The 19238-nt window shown below is 39.7% G+C and overlaps 6 protein-coding genes across 18 annotated transcripts in view; 4 read left to right on the top strand and 2 right to left on the bottom strand.

The window, feature by feature from the left end:
- Positions 1-2187, top strand: part of LOC113204377 (zwei Ig domain protein zig-8-like) — a 197039-nt gene extending 194852 nt beyond the window's left edge. For 4 of the 7 annotated variants that reach the window (XM_026419550.2, XM_026419549.2, XM_052269372.1 and 1 more), the window contains 2 exons: positions 307-404; positions 748-2187. In XM_026419550.2, the coding sequence (XP_026275335.1) occupies positions 307-404; positions 748-807 (158 nt within the window). In that variant the 3' untranslated portion in view covers positions 808-2187. Of the gene's footprint in view, positions 1-306; positions 440-747 lie in introns of all 7 variants that reach the window. The other 3 variants (XM_052269374.1, XM_026419553.2, XM_026419552.2) reach the window with 2 other exon arrangements.
- Positions 2188-2946: 759 nt separating this feature from the next.
- LOC113204373 (major facilitator superfamily domain-containing protein 10) lies at positions 2947-7628 on the top strand. Of its 5 annotated transcripts, none has more exons than XM_026419546.2 (11): positions 2947-3111; positions 3984-4290; positions 4378-4573; positions 4642-4745; positions 4841-4999; positions 5100-5282; positions 5370-5475; positions 5580-5800; positions 5873-5963; positions 6042-6179; positions 6262-7628. In XM_026419546.2, exons 2-11 carry the CDS (start codon positions 3994-3996, stop codon positions 6354-6356), a joined length of 1590 nt encoding a protein of 529 aa, XP_026275331.1. In that variant the 5' UTR covers positions 2947-3111; positions 3984-3993; the 3' UTR covers positions 6357-7628. The 5 variants fall into 5 exon arrangements, with proteins under 5 accessions (XP_026275331.1, XP_026275329.1, XP_026275330.1 ...); XM_026419544.2 differs by having other exon boundaries at positions 2965-3153; XM_026419545.2 differs by lacking the exon at positions 2947-3111 and adding an exon at positions 3225-3242.
- On the bottom strand, positions 7494-9079 carry LOC113204380 (spermatogenesis-associated protein 17-like). 2 transcript variants are annotated; one of them, XM_026419556.2, is made up of 6 exons: positions 8923-9077; positions 8704-8845; positions 8391-8558; positions 8152-8294; positions 7998-8058; positions 7494-7917 (listed from the first exon to the last, which is right to left on the bottom strand). In XM_026419556.2, the coding sequence occupies exons 1-6, from the start codon at positions 8931-8933 to the stop codon at positions 7771-7773; spliced, it is 672 nt and encodes a 223-aa protein (XP_026275341.1). In that variant the 5' UTR covers positions 8934-9077; the 3' UTR covers positions 7494-7770. The 2 variants fall into 2 exon arrangements, with proteins under 2 accessions (XP_026275341.1, XP_026275340.1); XM_026419555.2 differs by having other exon boundaries at positions 8152-8558; positions 8923-9079.
- Positions 9080-9153: 74 nt separating this feature from the next.
- On the top strand, positions 9154-16849 carry LOC113204372 (transcription factor GAGA). Of its 2 annotated transcripts, XM_052269370.1 has the most exons (7): positions 9154-9423; positions 11803-12006; positions 12111-12293; positions 12452-12676; positions 12768-13137; positions 13742-14450; positions 14729-14870. In XM_052269370.1, exons 2-6 carry the CDS (start codon positions 11818-11820, stop codon positions 14188-14190), a joined length of 1416 nt encoding a protein of 471 aa, XP_052125330.1. In that variant the 5' UTR covers positions 9154-9423; positions 11803-11817; the 3' UTR covers positions 14191-14450; positions 14729-14870. The 2 variants fall into 2 exon arrangements, with proteins under 2 accessions (XP_052125330.1, XP_026275326.1); XM_026419541.2 differs by lacking the exon at positions 13742-14450 and having other exon boundaries at positions 9162-9423; positions 14729-16849.
- On the top strand, positions 9420-11317 carry LOC113204381 (eukaryotic translation initiation factor 4E-like). Its single transcript, XM_026419558.2, has one exon. It carries the CDS (start codon positions 9467-9469, stop codon positions 10100-10102), a length of 636 nt encoding a protein of 211 aa, XP_026275343.1. The 5' UTR covers positions 9420-9466; the 3' UTR covers positions 10103-11317.
- Positions 16741-19189, bottom strand: LOC113204379 (intraflagellar transport protein 46 homolog). Its single transcript, XM_026419554.2, has 7 exons — positions 18860-19189; positions 18610-18770; positions 18456-18530; positions 18150-18378; positions 17968-18080; positions 17755-17882; positions 16741-16961 (listed from the first exon to the last, which is right to left on the bottom strand). Exons 1-7 carry the CDS (start codon positions 18941-18943, stop codon positions 16858-16860), a joined length of 894 nt encoding a protein of 297 aa, XP_026275339.1. The 5' UTR covers positions 18944-19189; the 3' UTR covers positions 16741-16857.
- Between the last annotated feature and the right edge of the window lie 49 nt (positions 19190-19238).

Below are 19238 nucleotides of genomic sequence, written 5' to 3'. Positions count from 1 at the left end.
GGGGGACAGGTGGGGAGCGTGCCAACGGGGTGCCAGCGCGGCGCCAACATGCACGCGCGCCACATCACCCACCTTTTTGCGCTCGCTGCAGTAAATCGCGCCGCACTCACGTGGCAGTCTTGCGAGGGAGGGAGGGAGAGAGGGAGGGAGGCAGGGAGGCAGGCAGAAAGGGAGGGCCTGCCTCAGGCAGGCAGGCAGGGAAGGGGGGGGGGGCTGGAAACACGTGCAACTTTATTATTTGTGCGGCTCGTTTGGCCGTTGAAGGGCGTCGCTCAAATAACTTGTTCGGTTTAATCTGTCCCGTAGGAAACGCACCCTGCTCCGGATTAACGCCGTGTCTGCTCCCTCCCACGTCTGAGCCCGAACCAACACCTGTTGTTGAGAACGCGTCCGCGGCTCCAGTCGTTAGTACATGATGGGTTGTCCTATTCTGAATCTGGTTGGTCTCTGACTTGCTCTTGGGTTGGACTGGAAGGTGGAGTGGGCAGGTTGTTTTCTGTTGCATTTGGTTGGGATCGGAAACGCTTCATGCTCGGTGTAATAAATGTCGCATCAAAGGGCAAAAATCCACTGCATGTTTTTTTGTTGTTTGTTTTGTTTTGTTTTTTTTACAACGCACGCAATGCCTTTCGCGGCAAAGTTATCTGGTTGGCTTAAGCAAAATATATTCGCGTGCAATGTGTTCGGACCGTCGATTTGAGTCTGCGGCGTGTTCTGCGACTGACTTTGAATTTTGTCCCTCTCCAGGTGAGCACCCTGCCGCCATGCACCACGGCTCCGGGGGCGCGCTGCTGCCCCGGGTGCTGATCTGCGCGCTCGCGCCCTACCTCACCCTCGTGGCGCTCCGGTAGCAAGTCGTGATCGGCGCGCCCCGCCACGGCACGCGCTGAGAGACTGAGTGCGAGCACGAGGTGCGAGTGACCTGAGAGTGATGGACTTGCCTTGTGCCTGCGGCTGCAGCCGGCACCGCGAGGGAGGTCGGCCGGAGCCTCTCGACTGACTCATCACCGCGCGGACAAGCGCAGCTCACCAGAGGCGGCAACTCAAGAATCACAAACCTGTCGTTTTAAAAACGTCCATAGTTTGTTGGATTTTTTAAAATTATTTTTTTTTACCTGTTATGGATTAGTAATACTAACATTGTTTTTTCCTGCTGTCTGTTCATTAACAATCATATGGCTGTATACGTCACAGCAACGTCAATTTGGTGTTCCACACGAAAATCTCTACAAACTTTTTACTGTAGGGTCCACATGAACAAAATTTTCCAGACATTGTATGTTTGTAGACATATCAAAACACAGAAAGTGGGTCTCTTAAATATTAGCCATCATAACGTTACTGACCATCAAAATTTGCCTCTGTGGAAACCTCAAAAATGTATCATGGTTTTGACTTACCATAAATACCTACTATGTATATTTTATAATTTCCATAATTTTGGGAAAGTGGCCTGTAGAATTAAAGAGTTGGTATAAAATTCTCTGAATGACATGGAAAAAGGAAAAAAAAATATGGGTACAGTTAACTTTTTAGAACAATCTAAAATTAACAACAAAACCATGGGCATAACTTTGAAAAGATAGTCCGTCCGAAGACTGGGGTAGAATGTCTGGTCAGATTCATGTAGTGAGAGATACACTCAATCGTGAAGAAAATGCAAGGAAATGTGTGTGCTTAAAGTTATAGCAGGAATAACCCACAAGACATTCTGTGGACCATATACAATACACCAAGGGCAGCAAGGGATCATGGACTCCCAGGAAAATGTTGTTATGCCATCATTATGATGTCTTTTATGAATGGCAAGGTCACAATTTTTTCACTTATGTGGTCACTGGTCATGTCCCTGTGAGAACACAAAGTCAAAACGGAGTCAAAATGGAGTCAAAATGGGGTCGTCAGAGGTCACTTAGACCTGCATGGGAGGACCATATTCTGACATTAAAGCTCAAAATTATATCACTCTGACGTCATTCTGGCAGAAGCGTTCTCTTCAGGGTGGAAAACGTAAGTGCAACCCATGTGACAAAAACGTTTTCCTGAGGTAGAGGCCCCATCTAAAAAGAAACTTTGTACCAGAGTGTGTAAATAAAATAGAAATCAGCTCTAATAAATGTTTAAATCTGACCTAATGTGACTAAGCCAAATGTAAATAAAATTTGAAAACTATCACAAAGACTCAAATTGTGTTATATTTATTCAATCACATCCAACTCAGTTAAAACTTACTAATTGCAAACATATTTTTATTTTTTATTTATTTTTTTCTGTTAATTCTTGCCCAACAAAGATATTTTGGAGAACCAGCCTAATTCTTTCACCAAACCTTTTATGGCCATAGGCTTTTTTCTGGATCTATTGCTCTCAACTTGCACAACATACTGAGCAAATCAATCTGACCTGACTACATGTCAGTTTTAACTGCAACAAGACTCTTAACGAGCCTACTTGCGATGGGGTTGCTTGCAATTCGTATTAAAGCAGGTAGGGAAAAGAAATAAAGATATGGAAATCATTAATCATGCAAGTAAGCGTACCTGTTTCAAATATAAATGGCAACACTATCAACACGTACGCTCGTTTGAAAGAAAATTGTAAAACAAAGAAATTGGTTTCATCGGAAATTAAATTTTCGCTCATGGTTGGAAAATTGCAGTTAATAGTGAAGAGAGTAAGGTCGTGAAGGTAAAATTTCCCTTTCCATACATCATCTCCTGTTTAGCGATTACTTTAAACTCTCGCGGGAGTAAAAAAAAAATTGCACTAATTTTTCATCACACCTGTATTTACATGTTGCCACCATTGAAAAGATTTGTTTTATTTTCCATTTCGTCAAGAGCAATAAGAAATATTTTTGCAATTGATGAGTGTAATTCAATCTATACTTTCTTGAATTTGAAATTTACTTTTAACTTGGGGAACATTTTGACAGCGGTGCTCTTGTTTCGTCGATATTCTTTTGTTGGCACCATGTTGGCACTGTCACCAGAGTATATTTCCGTACACATCAAATTTGTAAACATTTTGGATTGTTTGACAACATGGTCAGCTGTCAATGAATGACATTCGTTGTGAAGTGTGTTTCGAGTGGAAGAAGTACATTCTACGGTAAGAATGAAGAGTTAAAGCGTATCGGACGTTTCTATTGCGGCAGGTTTTAGGTTAACTTCTCACTTTCTCCTGCTTGGGTTATTCTCTGCTGCAACCTCGGATTTGGACATTTGGTGACGTTTCCTTGGGTAAATGAATGATAAGCCCCCGTGCCCATCACAGTAGCACGACATTCACAGTTCTTATTGTGCCACTCGTCGAACATTGTCGCGGCCATACCTTTCCCTAACACGATAATTGGTGAAGAGAAAGTGCCCGGCCCGCCTGTCAAAGTAGGCTAACCGGATCAGCAAATCTGGTTCCCTGCACCCTCCACAGATGCACAGACACAGAGGTCACTCTCAAGTTGAATCTGCTGAGAAAGTCTAAAACTTAGTTCATTTTGTTCTGAGAATCAAAATTTTTGTCACTATTTGTGTTATTTAAAGTAAGTTTTCCACTGCACAATTACTTTTAACTGCTCTTTCAGGGAAAACTTCCCAGTAAGAAATAATATTAATGGCGGTTGGATGTCGTTTAGATGTGGAAAGACTAAGCAACATCTATTTTTTTAACATAAGCATCTATATTGGCGTCTACGTCGAGGCTTCTCACTGGGCTGTTAGTCTGTTATCTGTTTTGTTTTTAAAGTAAACAGTGTGTATCAGTTTTTGCTTTTTTATCAAAAGTTTTGTCTTTCTTACCTTATCTGGTGTGTTATTTGTTGTGGTTGTTCCCCTTGGTATAGATTGTATACAGCCATTCTATGAAGTACAGCCATGTGTTTAGCATTTCTTACTTGCTCTATTTGATTGACAGCAGCTATAAATGTAATATAAACCTTCACATTTACCTCAATTTGTCTTTCATCTGTCCTATAAATTTTCTAGCTGAAACAACATGGTCCAGACAAGATCTTCAACTCGAGTCTTGAATGATGATATACTTCTTTTGAATGGGGCTTCTATTACAACAATCAAGAAAACAATCCCAGCTGATTTCCTTGAAAAGAGTGAGAAATCATTGCTGATGGAGGAAAAAAAACCTTCAACTGGAAAGGGCCTCACAAAGAGGTCCGTTTCTGCTAACAATCATAATTGTAATGAAATTGTGAATGGGAACTCCAAAGTAAATGAAGCCTTAAGCAAGAATGGTGGAGACAAAGAGAAAGATCAAACTGAAAAAACTCATCCAATGGTAAGTAAACTATAAGCAGTTGTGAGATTTATTTCTTTTTAAAAAATGTGGAGTTCTTATTAAAAATAAATTGTTGTTGTTTTTTAGGTGTATGTTGTGTTTTTCTCCCTTCTCTTGGATCTTTTAGCATTTACAATGATCTTACCTCTTTTCCCCTCATTGCTTGACCACTACCATAAAAATGATGGGCCAGATGGTCTTTACCAAGGGATTCTTAGAATTGTCAAGTACTTCCAAACTTTTGTTGGTGCTCCTGACCAGTTTAACTCTGTCCTCTTTGGTGGTATGTATCTTGTCATAAAATAACTGTAAAAACCAAGTATTATTATTAATGAAGCATTTTTCTGTTAGGTTTTCTTGGATCAATGTTCAGCTATTTGCAGTTTGTTGCCTCCCCTGTTGTCGGAGGTTTGTCTGACGTCTATGGGCGTAGAAGAGTGCTTCTCACGTGTTTGGTAAAGTATCTCTTTTTGATAAGAGTGTATGTCTAGATTTTTAATTCATCCCATTTTTGTAGATTTTTGTTAAGAAATTTTACTATTTGCTTTAGGTTGGTATTGCCTTTTCATATGCATTATGGGCAGTGTCTCATAGCTTCATCCTCTTTGTCATGGCTCGTTTCATTGGAGGACTAAGTAAGGGAAATGTATCTCTCTCAATGTCTATCATGGCAGATGTGTCAAGCAACAAAGCTCGTGGGGTAGGAATGGTATGTATCATACTTTAAACATTTTTCAACTGCAATTGTTCTCTTTTCTATGTGCTAAATTATTTACAAAAAAAAAAATTGTTTCAACTTTTCCTTTTAGGCCCTTGTAGGTATTGCTTTCTCAATTGGGTTCATCGTTGGACCTGTTATTGGAGCTCTATTTGCTAAATGGGCTCAAGCGCAAACAGGAGCTTGGTTTGTGTGGCCTGCTACTTTTGCTCTCTCTTTAGCAATTGCAGATATTCTCTTTGTTACTGCTTGTTTTAAGGAAACTTTGCCAAAGGTGAGGCCAGTATTCCAGTACCAACAATAAGACACATACTGTAAATACGTAATGCATATTTTATTATAATTGGGAATTTTCTTTTAGGAGAAACGTGCTAAATCTGTAGCAAATAGTTTGTCCCAAGCTGCCTCCTATATTTATGTTTTGGATCTGTTTCGGTTTACTGCAGTGAAAGACCTTCCCAGCTCTGGTACGTATTGATCTATCAAAGATAATATGCAGTTATGCTGAAAGAACTTGATTTTAATTTTATTTATCTAATACATATTTCATTCTCTTAATAACAAATTTCAGATCTGAAGGAACTCCAGCGTCTTGGAGTGGTGTATTTCATGTACTTATTCCTCTACTCTGGTTTAGAGTTCACTTTAACTTTCCTCACTCACCACAAATTTTCATACACAAAAATGCAGCAGGGTTGGATGTTTTTTGCCATTGGTTTAACTATGGCTGTTCTTCAAGGATCATTTGTGAGGCGTGTACCACCATCACGAACAAAGTCTACAGCAGTCCTTGTAGGCATCTTTGTATTTATTTCTCACATGTCCTGTTTATGCCTGCATTTAACCATTTTTTTTTGTCCATAGGGTCTGCTTTTGATAATACCTTCTTTCATCTGTGTTGGCTTAGCTTCTACTCCAGTCCTTCTTTATGTTGGATTATTCCTGTTTGCTGTTTGTAAGTTGAAACATTATAAATAGAGAAGTTTCCTGTCCTTAATTGTTTCACTGTTGTTAATTGAATCATTTGTTTTAGCTACAGCAATGGTTGTTCCCTGCATGACCACTCTGGTATCAAGACTTGGTGCAGACCATCAAAAAGGAACAGTTATGGGCATTTTTCGATCACTTGGGGCACTAGCTCGAGCTTCTGGGCCCATTGTGGCTTCTGTCGGTAAGTTTTGATATTTCTAGTCAGAGTATATTGAAACAGACTCAAGAAATCCTTCTTATTGAATACTTTATTAATTTTACAGCATATTGGAGTGTTGGGTCTTCTACAACTTACTTGGTGGGAGGAATTCTTTTGGTTGTGCCATGGATTATGCTTAAGAGAAGCATTCTTGAGTGAAGGAGTTTATTCCAAACCTTTTCAGTTTTCAATATGGTATATACGTACATCAAACAAAATATGTAGTGTTAGATATTGTGGCCACTTGTACTTGTATCCATAAGTGTTATTTTATTCAGCTTTATTGTTACTATTCTGTTCCAATTCCTGCATTTATGTATTATACCCAGCTTCATAAACAGTACATACACTGATGCTATCTTTTCAAATAGGTAGAGAGTTTATATTTGTATTGCCTAGACAAATTTGTAAAAGACTCAATTTGGGGGACTTTACCCTATTTTTATATCATTAGCTTCTGACTGGTACCTGATGGTTACTTTTTTGTGTCTTGAGCCCTTTACTAAGATTTTATGGAAGATTGTTTTGACGAGGACTTTTACGTTCTTTCCTCTTTCTGTTGAATCATATTTGACTCTCATATTTGTAAGCTAGAATTTTTAGTATTCATATGACCTTGCTTGTGGTATGGTTAAAAATCCCTATCAATATCTTTGTACATATGGTATTAGAGTTTTTGATGACCGAGGCAGTATCAAAAACCCTACAAAGGTACATTCCCATTTAAATAATGAGGCACTTTGCTATCCGTCCATTTAAAATGCAAATCGCCCATATTGTTATTTGCTCTTGAGAAATGGGTGGTACCATTGTGATAAGTAGAGGGAAATAGACTGTCCTGTGATTTTTGTATTGTTAGACTTTTATACTAATACTCTGCTTTTGCTGCAAAACCAAATATCATTTTAAAATTTTCCGATACCATTGGTATTTAGCTAAGAATTTTCAAAAAAGTCCATGTGGACTGTCTGTGTCAAAATTTCTTTGCTCTTAGATAGTCTCGGAGCTTCAATTTCCAAAACTCATAAAACATACTATGACCTTCCCTTTTTTTAAATTGGAACTTTTGTATCGTGCCATTATTTCAACATTGATGCAACCCACACAATGAAATTTTCTATCTATCTTAATTTATTGTTTTTTGAAGAATCCTTTTATTTGATTTTGTTCTTACACAGATATAAGTTGTATCCTTTGTTAAATTTCTCGTACCCTTTGCATTCTTACTATGAATTCTTAAATTTAAGACTGTGGGCTTGTATAAATTAAAGAGGATGCAGCATATACTTGTGTGAGTTATATTACATACATTCTATATTTTATATTTATTTATAGTGGCAATTTTACATTTGTGTATGGAGATTTAATGAACATATTGCATTAGTGGCAAACTAACTTGTCTTCAGTAATAAACAAATTATGTATAACACAGTTTTTGACCGTACAATGATTTGTAATGCAATTCCCACCCTGAATTTTTGTCTTGCTTGGAACACTTTGAAGTTCAATTTGGTCTTTATCAGTCATTATTATTGCTCTCCAGCAACAGATTGTCAAGAAAGTTTTGCTGCTCTCATGTAGATATACTTTGTAAACTCCGTAATCGAGTTTTCCAGGTCTCTGGAAGGTGAAGAGCCCTTTGAACTGACAGCTTTCTACTTCGAGTTGCCTCCCAATCTAGGGCTCTAACTTGATCAGCCAACCCATTGTTGGTAGAGACCTTAATGGGAAAGGAAACAAAAACAATTCAAGTGTTGATTTTATATGTTCCTGCAGAATTCCTAAATACGATCTACCTACCGAGGAAGGCATCGAGTGGAATCGTAGTTGCCGCAGACCATCTTCAACTGCTTTGACAGACCTATTTAGAAGATTAGCATCATTTTAACCAGATGACAAAAGGATATTTTCTGCCCCCTAGTGAAAACCCTTAATATTGACCATCCCAACTTACGGATTTCTGGGAGAGTTGAAGACTCCAGGAGTTGATTTGGTTGAAACAAGGTGATGTAATTTACGTAGAACCAGTTGTGAGCATTTCTCTGCCTCCGATTCGGCCTTATTGCGATCTTCCTCTTGGAGCAGCTCTCTTTGGTGCTGGAGAGCAATGGGTTTACTTAGCTGGCTAGTCTGGCCTCTTTTAGCACGCCCCGATCTGTCCCAGCCAGAAGGGCAGCAGCCCAGACTCCCTACCAGCATCTCCTGCATAAGGGTCCGGCCGCGGTGCAAGCAGCGGCCCTGCCAGTCCACGTAGAGGCGGTAGCAGAACACCCTCTTCCTCACCCAGTAGCCACGCCAGGTGGCCTGGATCCTGGTGGCTGCGCGCCGGTAGATCTGGAGGAGGAGGTTCGCGATGTCCCCCTAGAGCAAAAAGAAAGTGACGCCGTACCCGACCAGAATGACACTTTCTTGACTCTCGTGCGAGTGCGAGGATCGCGCCGTGGGGCCCGTGGGGCTTCTCGTGCGGAAAGGGGGGTTGAAGGGGGAGGGGGGGGGAGGCTCCGACCTGCAAGATGGCTTTGACCTCCTTCCTGGCGGCGTGGCCTCTCCACAGGCGCTGGATGACAGTGACCGCGGCGTGGCGTCTCGCCTCCGCGCGCCTGACCGCCATTCCCCGGGCGGCGGCCTGGACTCGCACCGCGGCCGCCCTGCAGAGAGGGGAATGCCATTCGGGCACAAGCGTTTGCGCCCGGAGCTACCTGATATGAGTGAATGCAGTACTGACTCTCGATCCATGAGGAGCAACTAAAAGATTCAGAATCCGCGTGCAATGGTGACGCGCTGCAAATGCTTCTAGTCCTTTTCACCCAGCGCAAGTCCAAGTTTCTCTTTGGAGTGCTGCAGTTGCTATGGTTGGCTTGAAAAAAACGCGCCGCTTCTTTGTTACGAGCGCTACCAACGTGGCGACGTTCGTGTGCGAGGCAAGAGGCGTTGCCAACATCGCCACGTACACACAAAAGTTCCGTTAGGCGCGGCCGAGCGGGCTCAACGACCTCGCAGCGACCGGGTGGAACGGAACGCTTTACACTGAAAGTGGGTTGAGTAGGGAACGTACCCCAGCGCCATCGCGTCGCCAGTCGCGACAGGGAGAGGAGAGACTCGGCGAGGGACGGGGCTAGAGCCGTTTCGTTTTTCTGTCAATTGATTGACCTCGTTTTGTGTGGATATTTCTACCGCTATCTATCCCTTTCCGCTACCCCATCGTAGCGAAAATCGAACAGCTAAGGCAAGTTTTCAAGTTTTGATTGTTTGACCCCCATAGCTTAGTGATGGCCGGGAATAAGGCGGACGAAGTGGAAGAGACGACGGACGAAAAGCAGCAGCAAGCCAAAGGGGATGATTTGTCTGGGGAGCTTCTCATCAAGCACCCGCTGCACAACACCTGGACCCTCTGGTTCTACGAGAACGACCGTAAGAAGTCCTGGGAGGAGAACCAGCGCGAGATCACCAGCTTCGACACGGTGGAGGACTTCTGGAGCCTGTACAACCACATCAAGATGGCCAGCGAGCTGAGCATGGGCTGCGACTACTCTCTGTTCAAAAAGGGCGTCCGGCCTATGTGGGAGGACGACGCTAACAAGCAGGGCGGCCGTTGGCTTCTCAACGTGGAGAAGAAGATGAACGAGCTGGACCGCTTTTGGCTGGAAGTCCTGCTGTGCATGGTGGGAGAGGCGTTTGACGAGTACAGCGACGAGATTTGCGGGGCTGTGGTTAACGTACGCGCACGAGCTGACAAGATCGGTATTTGGACTGCGGATTTCAACCACAGTACTAGCATAATGGAAATTGGGCGCAGGCTCAAAAGCAGGCTTACCCTTCCTCCTAAGATGGTTATGAGTTATCAAAGCCACAAAGACACTGCTTCTAAAGTGGGTGCCAACAGTAAGAGTATGTTTACGTTATGAGCTGGAGTGGAGGCTAGGTGAAATTTAATTAATTACGTTATTGAAGCTTTTTTTTTTCATCTTGAAATTGGTTTGTGATTTGTCCCTTGTCATATTTATTTCTGTAATAGCTGTTGACTTGTTTTAAGAGAGATCCCTGTCCTGTTTGATAATAGGTTTCATCTCCGGAAATTGTAGGGTAACATTTATTTGACAAAGACCGCTCATCTCACATTTGAAAGTTTGACTTTGTTTTAATGTTAACAAAATTATATGTCTATGTTGTCTTAATTTCATTTAGTCCACTATTGGTTCCAAGGACCTCCCTCAAAATGTGAGATTGTTTTGTGTTTTAATGGGAAACTATAGTTTCAATCATAACATGTTATTTTTCCCCTTTTGATTTAAACATTGCAGTATATGAAGTGATTTCATATTTTGTACATGATCTGCATCATGACTTGGTAAAGGTTCTGTTTTGTTTCTTGTTTGCTTTTTTATTGCTGAGGAACATGTGCTTTTCATGGTTAGAAAGCTTCATTTATATTAAAATCTCCAAGATTTGTCCTGAAGCCATTCAGTATTAAGAAACTAAGTGTGTTTATCCGATCAATATGAATGACTTGTTTGGTTTAATTATCTTCCCAAAGCAATGAACCCATAGCACTAATGATTTTGTGTGTGTATCCCTATAGTCTTTATTTAAAAGAAAATTTGTTACTTACGCAGTATTCAATATAAATAATCAAACATACTAAGCCATGACTTACTTTACTCTTATATATTCTAGATGTATCTGTGTGGCTTTCTATTCTCTAGCTCCTTTCTTTTTTTTCCTTTTTTTTTTGCTAAAGAATTGGTGAGAGCACGGTGTTTTAAATGTAAGAAGGATGAAAGCTTGAGGTGAAGCACCCTCTCCTTGGAGTGAATGGCAATTGGCTTCTCACATGTTTATATCAATAGCTTATTATATGTAGTCAGCTCTATTCCATATTTAGATTAGAATGTAACTCATCTATGAAATCCTTCAATGCATAATTTGAAAATGTGTTGTCCTGTAGTTAAATGCCAATCTAATCTCATTTTTCAATTTTTTGTTTGTCGATTCTGACTGTGTGAGTTAATAATTTCAAGGGTTTTGCATGGGTAGAATGTAACCAAGCTTCTGATTTAGGCGCATTTCAATGGGAAGTGTATTTTTGTATATCTATAATAAATATTCTGTAATGAGCATAACTTTTGATTTGTCTATTTTAACTTTTTATTTCCATAATGAGCTCATGTAAGATATTCCCATTCTTTTCAAAGGCGTGAAATTCACAAATCTTTTTATTGCGCTAGTAATTACATTCATTTTACCTATGTCTGCATGGGCTCATTCATCTCAACCATGATTTTATTATGGTCCTTTTCAAACTTGGGTTCATGACATTTTAATCCCAGTAAAGAAAATATCTAATGGACACTAGCTGTAGAAAAGCTAATTTGGTTCAGCTTGTCTATCTGCTCATACCGACAGATCTTACCTTGAGTGGGAACTGGGCTTTTATATAAGATTTAATTCTTAATTCTGTCATGATGAATGAAATCATTTTGACCAATAGCAAAGAAGCAATGGTTTTGATCTATAATGGGCTAAGAGGAACATTTATCTTGGGTAAATTAAGTGGAATGAAGCATATGGGAGGCACTTTGTCTAACAAAGTTCACTTTGTTAACAGAACTGGCTTACAACCATGGGGAGCTCAACACAACTCTACAACCTGGGATGGAATGACTTTGATTCTTCCCTGAGACTTGCTGTTAAGGGACTTCGCTCCAGACGAGACCTTGTGGATGTTACTCTTGCTGCAGGAGGGAAAACATTTCCTGCTCACAAACTCATCCTATCTGCGGCTAGCTCCTTATTTCTAGAGCTGCTGAAGGTACGTACACTACATTATGTAGTTTTATCAAAAAATTCTGTAAGCAAAAATTACCTAGAAATATTTTTAAAAACAAAGTTTCTACGAACATGTTCTTGTTCTAGATTACACCATGCCAGCATCCTGTAATACTTTTAGCTGGTATTGGTGCCCGTGAATTAGAGCAAGTTCTTGACTTTGTCTATACTGGAGAAGTGGCAGTTCGCCCTTCAGAACTCACGGCCCTACTTCAGGCAGCCCATGTTCTCGAGATAAGAGGTCTAGTTCAGGGTTCAATCACTGCAGAGGTAAGATAATTACTTTTCACCTTTTCATTCAATTCTCTAGAGCAACTTTTCTGTTTCTGAATACTCAATCAATTAGTATTGTTTAATTAGATGTTTGGTAATTTTAATTAATCATGTTGCATTATTATCAATTTTGACAAATAAAACTGGGTTTTTAGAAACCAGAGGATCAAGAGAAGGCAGAAGCTGCCTTGGCTGCTTCAACTGAAGAAGGTGAAAAAGTCAGTGCTGCATCTCTAGCTGCAGCAACCAAATCAGGTCTCCTTGATACAGTCAGCATGGGCTCAGAACCACCCAGGAGCAAACAAAAGAAAAAACGGAGATATAGTGATTGCTGTGATGCCCCTCATGATAAATGGGGAAAGTATGATTCTGATGATGATGTAAGTTGTCGATAATGGTTCAATTCAAGCTCTTTGAGGTTGATTGGATTCTGAATTTCACCTATTTGTAACCTTTTCTTATTTTATTCAGACATCTGATTCAGAAGGTCCTCTCAAAGAGGTTCAAACAAATACAATTGCCACCCAAACAATATCAACTGAGTCTTCAGTGAGCCAAACAATACAAGAAGTTGTAAAGTCTAATAATTCAGGTTTAGCAGACTCAGGGCAAAAACCTCAGAAGCAATCAGTCGGCACTCTTACTTCAGTCTCCATGTGCCCAACGCCAGTGCCAATAACTTCTGGGAAGCAGGACCAGAGTATTGGGGTCACTGGTAATCAGCCCCCAGCTTCTCTAGAAGCAGCTAGACATATGCCTTTATGTATGGATGAGTCTACTATGATACCTCCACACCATTTAGAAATGAATGAGGATGAAGAAATCAACAAAGAAGACTCATGTAAGTAAATAAACTCACTTATGTTTTTTCAAATTCAGTTCAACCCAGATGCAATGCGACTCTTCCCTCTGACATTTTACATCTTCATAATCATAATTAAAAGTCATTGCAAAGTAAAATTGTTGTTATTATCTAAATAGCAACATTTTATCTATTCTTGAACTCATATTATTTTGCCTTGTCACACTATAAAAATAATTTCTTTGAGACAAAAAATAGATGCTATTATTTAATGCTGGTAAATATTAACATCCCACAACTGTTTGTTTTTCAGATAAAATTATTTGTCTGCATTGCATGTGTATTTTTCTGTTTTTGTCTAGATGCTTATCTTTATTTTTGCTACTATTATAAATTAATGGATAAATGTAGACCACTCAATTTTCAGACTACAATTCTGAGATAAATTGATGTGCTTTTTCTTCTTTTCTCCCCCTTTTAAACTTGAGTTTGTTAGTCAAAGAGCTGATTGGCCAAGGGAAGGATTTTGTGCCTGGATGAAAATATTGCTTTTACCAGACATCCAGAGTATCATGGCATCTTTGTGTGAGTGGTGTTAACTTTTTTTTAGTGTGTATGTTAAGTCTGTTGTGTCCATTCACAGTGTATTCTCTGCTGGTGAAAGCATCTCAGGGGGGCTCAAACCAGCCAGGTGTGTGCCCCCTGTGTGGCACGGCCGTTCGTCAGGCTCGAAATCTACGTCGTCATCTGTTCACAAGCTGCAAACTCCGCATTCCCCATTTATATCACGTGGGAGAATTTCGGACTCCTTCGGAGCATCACGATCTATGTGATTTGGGGGGTGAAAAACAAACAGAGTGCACACCAAAATTTGCCTTGTCCCAATTGTCAACTGTGGGTGGTGTTCGTCTTGTTAGTGGTCTCAATGACAATAGACTTGAAGATCAGAATAATGTGATTAAACAAGAGTGTGAAGAGGAGGAATCCTCTGAACCTGAAGAATTAATTTGTAGACCCTACATTGGTCCACCCGAAATTATTCATGCGATCAATAGTCCTTCTTCATCTGAAAGTAGAGAATATGATAATTAAGTGTTCAATGTGTTCAATTAAAACTCGCTGTGATAGTATACTAAAATTAAGGAGTAGCCCATGTATGTGGCTCTTTTCTCATTCTATAGTTTGTAAATTCATATTGTATTTTCTTATCACACAGAGCGCATTCATACAGGACTTTATTTTTGTTCCATGGTAATTGTAAAGGGTACCTTCATTGACATAATGTAGGTGACAGGTGTTGAGTTCATCTCCACTTTGAGATTTGATTGAGCTGCTGTGAAACATGTCTTTAGGTAGGCATCAACTCTTACCTGGAGAGTGCTGTAAAACTTTTGAATGATTCTCTTTGAGTGATTGAGTGCCTCTCCCTTGACCTGTGATTGCTTTTTTATTAATATAAGAGGGGAAAACAGTCTATAATGCCTGTGGCACAAATTCTCCTTCCCTGCCTGGCCTTTGTTATTATTTCAATGCTTTTTCTGTAAAGTAGTAGTGGCCAAAGTAAAGTAGAGGAGTTTTTTTTGTATGATCAGAAAGACCTTCTGTGTTAATCATTGTAATTTTGTTCCAGATGCAGATATAGCAGCAGCTGCTGATGCAGCAGCACTTGCTGCCTCAACTTTGGCTGACAAAAAAGGCGTATCTGAGCAACCAGCAGCCTGTCCCCTTTGTAATGCCATTATTCGTCAATCAAGAAACTTACGCCGTCACCTTGAGCTGAAGCATTTTGGGAAGCGCCCAAAAAAGGGAAAAGGTGGAAAACGGAAAACGCGCTCGAGTCAATGCGATACAGATACCGAATCGAACGCTGGCTCAGTAGCAGACACCACAGTGATAGAGCATGTTCAAGTAGAGATGAAGAGCCCCTGCGAAGCGGTCCTATCATCGGTCCCAGCTTCAGCTTCGAGCAGCCCTACACAGACTCCACCTCCCAAACATCATACTTTGACAGAGCTACAACCTGCCCATCAACATCACAATGTGGAAGCTTATCTCCATCAGCAGCAGCTTCAGCAGCTAGACTCATTCCATCATATGGCGCCCCCAACGTCGAACTCCACCTATCAAATACCATATCCCCACCCTCATCCCCATCTGTCCATGCTGCGAGGAGATCCCCATGTGTCGATTCTGCAGGAGTTTCGCAATTCGCAATTCTCGACCTCGTACAGCGGAAGCACAAGGTCATCAAACCATCAATAGCAGAAGGCACGCTCACCACGGCAGGCCGGGACTATGTTGACGCCATCAGGCTTTCGTTGCTAAGTGGGCCTAATTGGGAAAGTACTCCATCCACTGAAGGGGAGGAAGTATCCGAGCCTCAACAACCACCTTAGCAAATTTCAATTGGAAGAAAAAGCTTTCTCCGAGATGAATGTTTTGGAAGCACCATTTCCTAAATTATATAGGATATTGCTGGATTTAGTTGGCCTTTGCTTTTGGGTTGGACATGGTTGTGTATATATTATCATGTAGCCATGACTGATTGTTAAGGGTTTCGTGCAATTTAGAAATTGTGTCACTGGAATTAGCTGATCCTTGACAGATTCTATTGAGTGTATGTAGACTAGGAAACCAAACTTAAGGCATTGTGACTAAGTTCATTAAGCAAAGCACCCTCCTTTAGCTGATTCTGTTGTGCACAACTAGCCTGTATTATTTATGAGCATTAGTGTTTTGTAATATGTACCTATGTTGGAACACCAAGCTGTTAAGTTGTTGTGTGTTCAATTCATCCCAACTGTGATTTTTATTGATATTTTAAAGAGGTTGTATAATTGTAGCTTTATATTTTGTATCTATATGTGTGCAAAGAATGTCTGACAATATATTCTACATCTCATTCTACCATATATGGTAGAGATATATATATATATATATATCGGAGTACATACACTTCCATATGTATTGTTAGCTTTTCTGAAAAGGTGTCCTCCTTAGCCATACAATGAAGGACTTCCCCTATACTGTCATTATTTATTGTAAGGCCTAGAGCTGTTAAATACTTGCTTGATGTATTGCTAATTTTAAAATAGAGGCAGAATGTCCCCATTCCTTGTACTCCTGTGTTGCATTGTAACTTGTTTTAGCAACCTTTCTCTAAAAAATAAAATTATAGATGGTATGTGGTCTAAATTGTGCCAGGGAACTATTTATGTGGAGAGAAACAACTTTTGTACTTATTATTTATTGAAAGTGTTTTTTTTCTTTTCATTACTTTTGTGTGTTCTATTTAGTTCTTGTAGTTTCCCTTCTTTTTTTTTCTTTATAGTGTGGTATGAATTGATTGGAATGGGGATGAAACAGATATCTGGAGATGGTGATTCTCACCCAGCCCTAATGTCACTTTCCTACCTGGGTATTAAATGTAAGCTTTTTTATTTAATTGGTGTAGGGAAACAAATATTTTGTTTCTGCTGTATGATGAACCATTCTTGTACTGTTCTCTCTTGTATATGCTTTCACAAGGACATCTTCCTCTTTTCCAAAGTGTAGTCTTAGTTTCTAAATTTCTATCAAAATTCTTGATATAAAAAAAGGTATCAATGTTGTTTTCTTTTTTAAATAACTTTTAAAACTTGGTTTTTGTTTTTTTTACATCAAACAATTTTACTTCTGGACAGGTTTTTACACTGCCCTAATTTTATTGTTATTTATTTATTAATTAAAGACATATATGATGACATGATAACTTGCTAGCTAACTTATTTCACTTCCTCTGGCATTTCTTACTGCTATGTATAAAGAAAACAGGACATGGAGGGACTGAATTCTTGACTCATACACAGGTATATCCAGAAGTCCTGCAACAAACAAGCAAACAAAAAGGAAATTGAAAAGAAACCATTATTAGTATTTCAGTTTAACTAGGTGCAACTGCACTTCCTGAACCCATACACGACATGGGGTAACTCCTCCTGTATTTGTATTTTTCATTATTCATTGAATACTTTCATGACAACATGAGGGTTTGCACCTTAATGGTAGCACCTTTGTTGGCCTAGAGAAAGTAGGCGTTGAATATTTAAGATCCAGAATTGGGTGGTGAGCCAGGGTGAGCGATGGGTTGCTCCACTCAGGTGAAATAAACAAATTTAAAAATAAATTGCTTGATTTTGTTATAGGTTTGGCTGCACCCTCTCTCGCAAGCTGTAATTTTTGTGTGGTTGGGCGAATACAGATGAGTTACGCCCTTTTTTCTCTTGGATTGGTCCGCCTAAGTGGTAGGCAACCAATAGCTTACCTCACGGTTCGGTGGCTATTATGCCCTGATTATGGCGCCCCTATGAGAATTGTTCAATGAGATCCAAAAGCACGAAGCCGAAATCCAAATCAAATATTAATAGCTCTAGGCTCTACAATAAATTATCAAAATATAAGGGAAGTCCTCCTACATTGAATGGCTGAGGAGCTACCGCCTGAGGGGTAGGCAACCCATCGATCTAAACCCCGCCAAATTCTGGAGCTGGCATTCAACTCCAAGTTTCTCGAGAATCTCAGACTTGCACCGGTAATGTACACTTTGTATATTGTACAATTGAAGAATATTTTCTGGAATGTATAAAATAACAAGGGGAAACTTCTAAGGCACATTACCACATATAATATCAATGCTGTTCGTCAAGGTGGTGTCCAACTGGGCAGTGGGTAGACCAAATTGATTAAGTTTTTCTTCTATTTCATGTGGCCACTCTTGTAATAAGTTATCAATATCTGGCATAGGCCTGTAATACACAACCAAATTGCTTTTTAAAAAATAATGTTTTTCATAGTTCTTTATTGTGCTTACACATTACATCTACTTTTTACCTTGAATAGTGAACTGTTGGTGGTGGCTTTGAGCGATGTAAGTCGCTAATATCCTTAATCCACTTCTCAATAGCTTTTCCATTTTTTTCGGCATCTTCCACTTGTTTCACAACCTGAGGAGATATAGATGAAGGGAATTCCAGAAGGCACTCAAAACCTTTACCAAATCATGTTCAACTTACCACAGCTTTCGCAGATGATTGTTTTGTTAGTGCTCTTAACTGCAAATGTAGCACAGCAGGTTCACTTTGAGCTGCACATGGCTCATCTAAAACTTTTAATCCAACTCCATCAGTTTTTCCATCTGGTCGTTGCACCTTCAGAAAGGCATCAATATCACCCACAGCAGGTATAAAATCTGGCACAAAAGGCCGTAGTTTAAAGTCAAGATCTATTTTCTGGGGTGTGTACCTTTGGAATCGGAAAGAAGAAGAGTTAAACATTTTTAAACGGCATTTTAACTTTACTAATTGATCAACAAAATATACCTGGTAATGTTCTGAAACAGTTCTTTGACCTCTGAGGTAACAGGGAGGTGTGCAAATTCTTGTGGGTCATAGGATCTTCAGAAAGTAAAAAAAATTAAAACATCAATATAAGTCAGGTAATAAGTTTTAAGTTTTAACAGAAACCTAATGTTACCCTTCAAGATGTGCAGCCTTGACATCATCATCATCTTCATCATCATCATCAGTGTTGTCAGACCGATCTGAACTACCTGGTCTGTGGTTGCCGTCTCCAACCATACTATGACGTCTTATTGTAGCTGTGTTATTAATTACTTTTTCATGATTAACACTTTTCTGCAATCACAGTAAATTAGGAATATTGAATGAATATAATGCATATAGTTTAACGCTTCAATAGAAGATCTAAAAATAATAGTAAATACCTCCTGTCTACGAGAACCACTAACTGAAGAAGGAGGAGTAGCCACCTCCTCGGCATCTGAGACATCGATACTTTCATCATACATTGCTACTTGATCGGTACATTAATTAATGTATAACCACAAGATATACAAAATAAACATATATGGTCAATATAGAAAGTGTATCAGCATGGTATCAGATAAATTTAAAAAATATATACAGCAGGTCAATTATAATGAGAAAACACAAGCAAGTGCTTTCGAACAAATTAAAACAATAACACAATTTCAAAGAATCACGATCTAATCATTTTGCATGGTGCGTGTGTATTCAAATTCCGTTGCTAGGAGACGGAAAAGACAAGAAAAACATTGCACTTCGAGGATACCCTGCATAAAG

Source organism: Frankliniella occidentalis, unplaced genomic scaffold (genome assembly GCF_000697945.3).
Source record: "Frankliniella occidentalis isolate FOCC.00 unplaced genomic scaffold, Focc_3.1 Scaffold90, whole genome shotgun sequence".
NCBI lineage: Eukaryota > Metazoa > Arthropoda > Insecta > Thysanoptera > Thripidae > Frankliniella > Frankliniella occidentalis.
The sequence above is the reverse complement of the archived record's forward strand: the minus strand, read 5'-3'. Positions and strand labels throughout refer to the sequence as shown.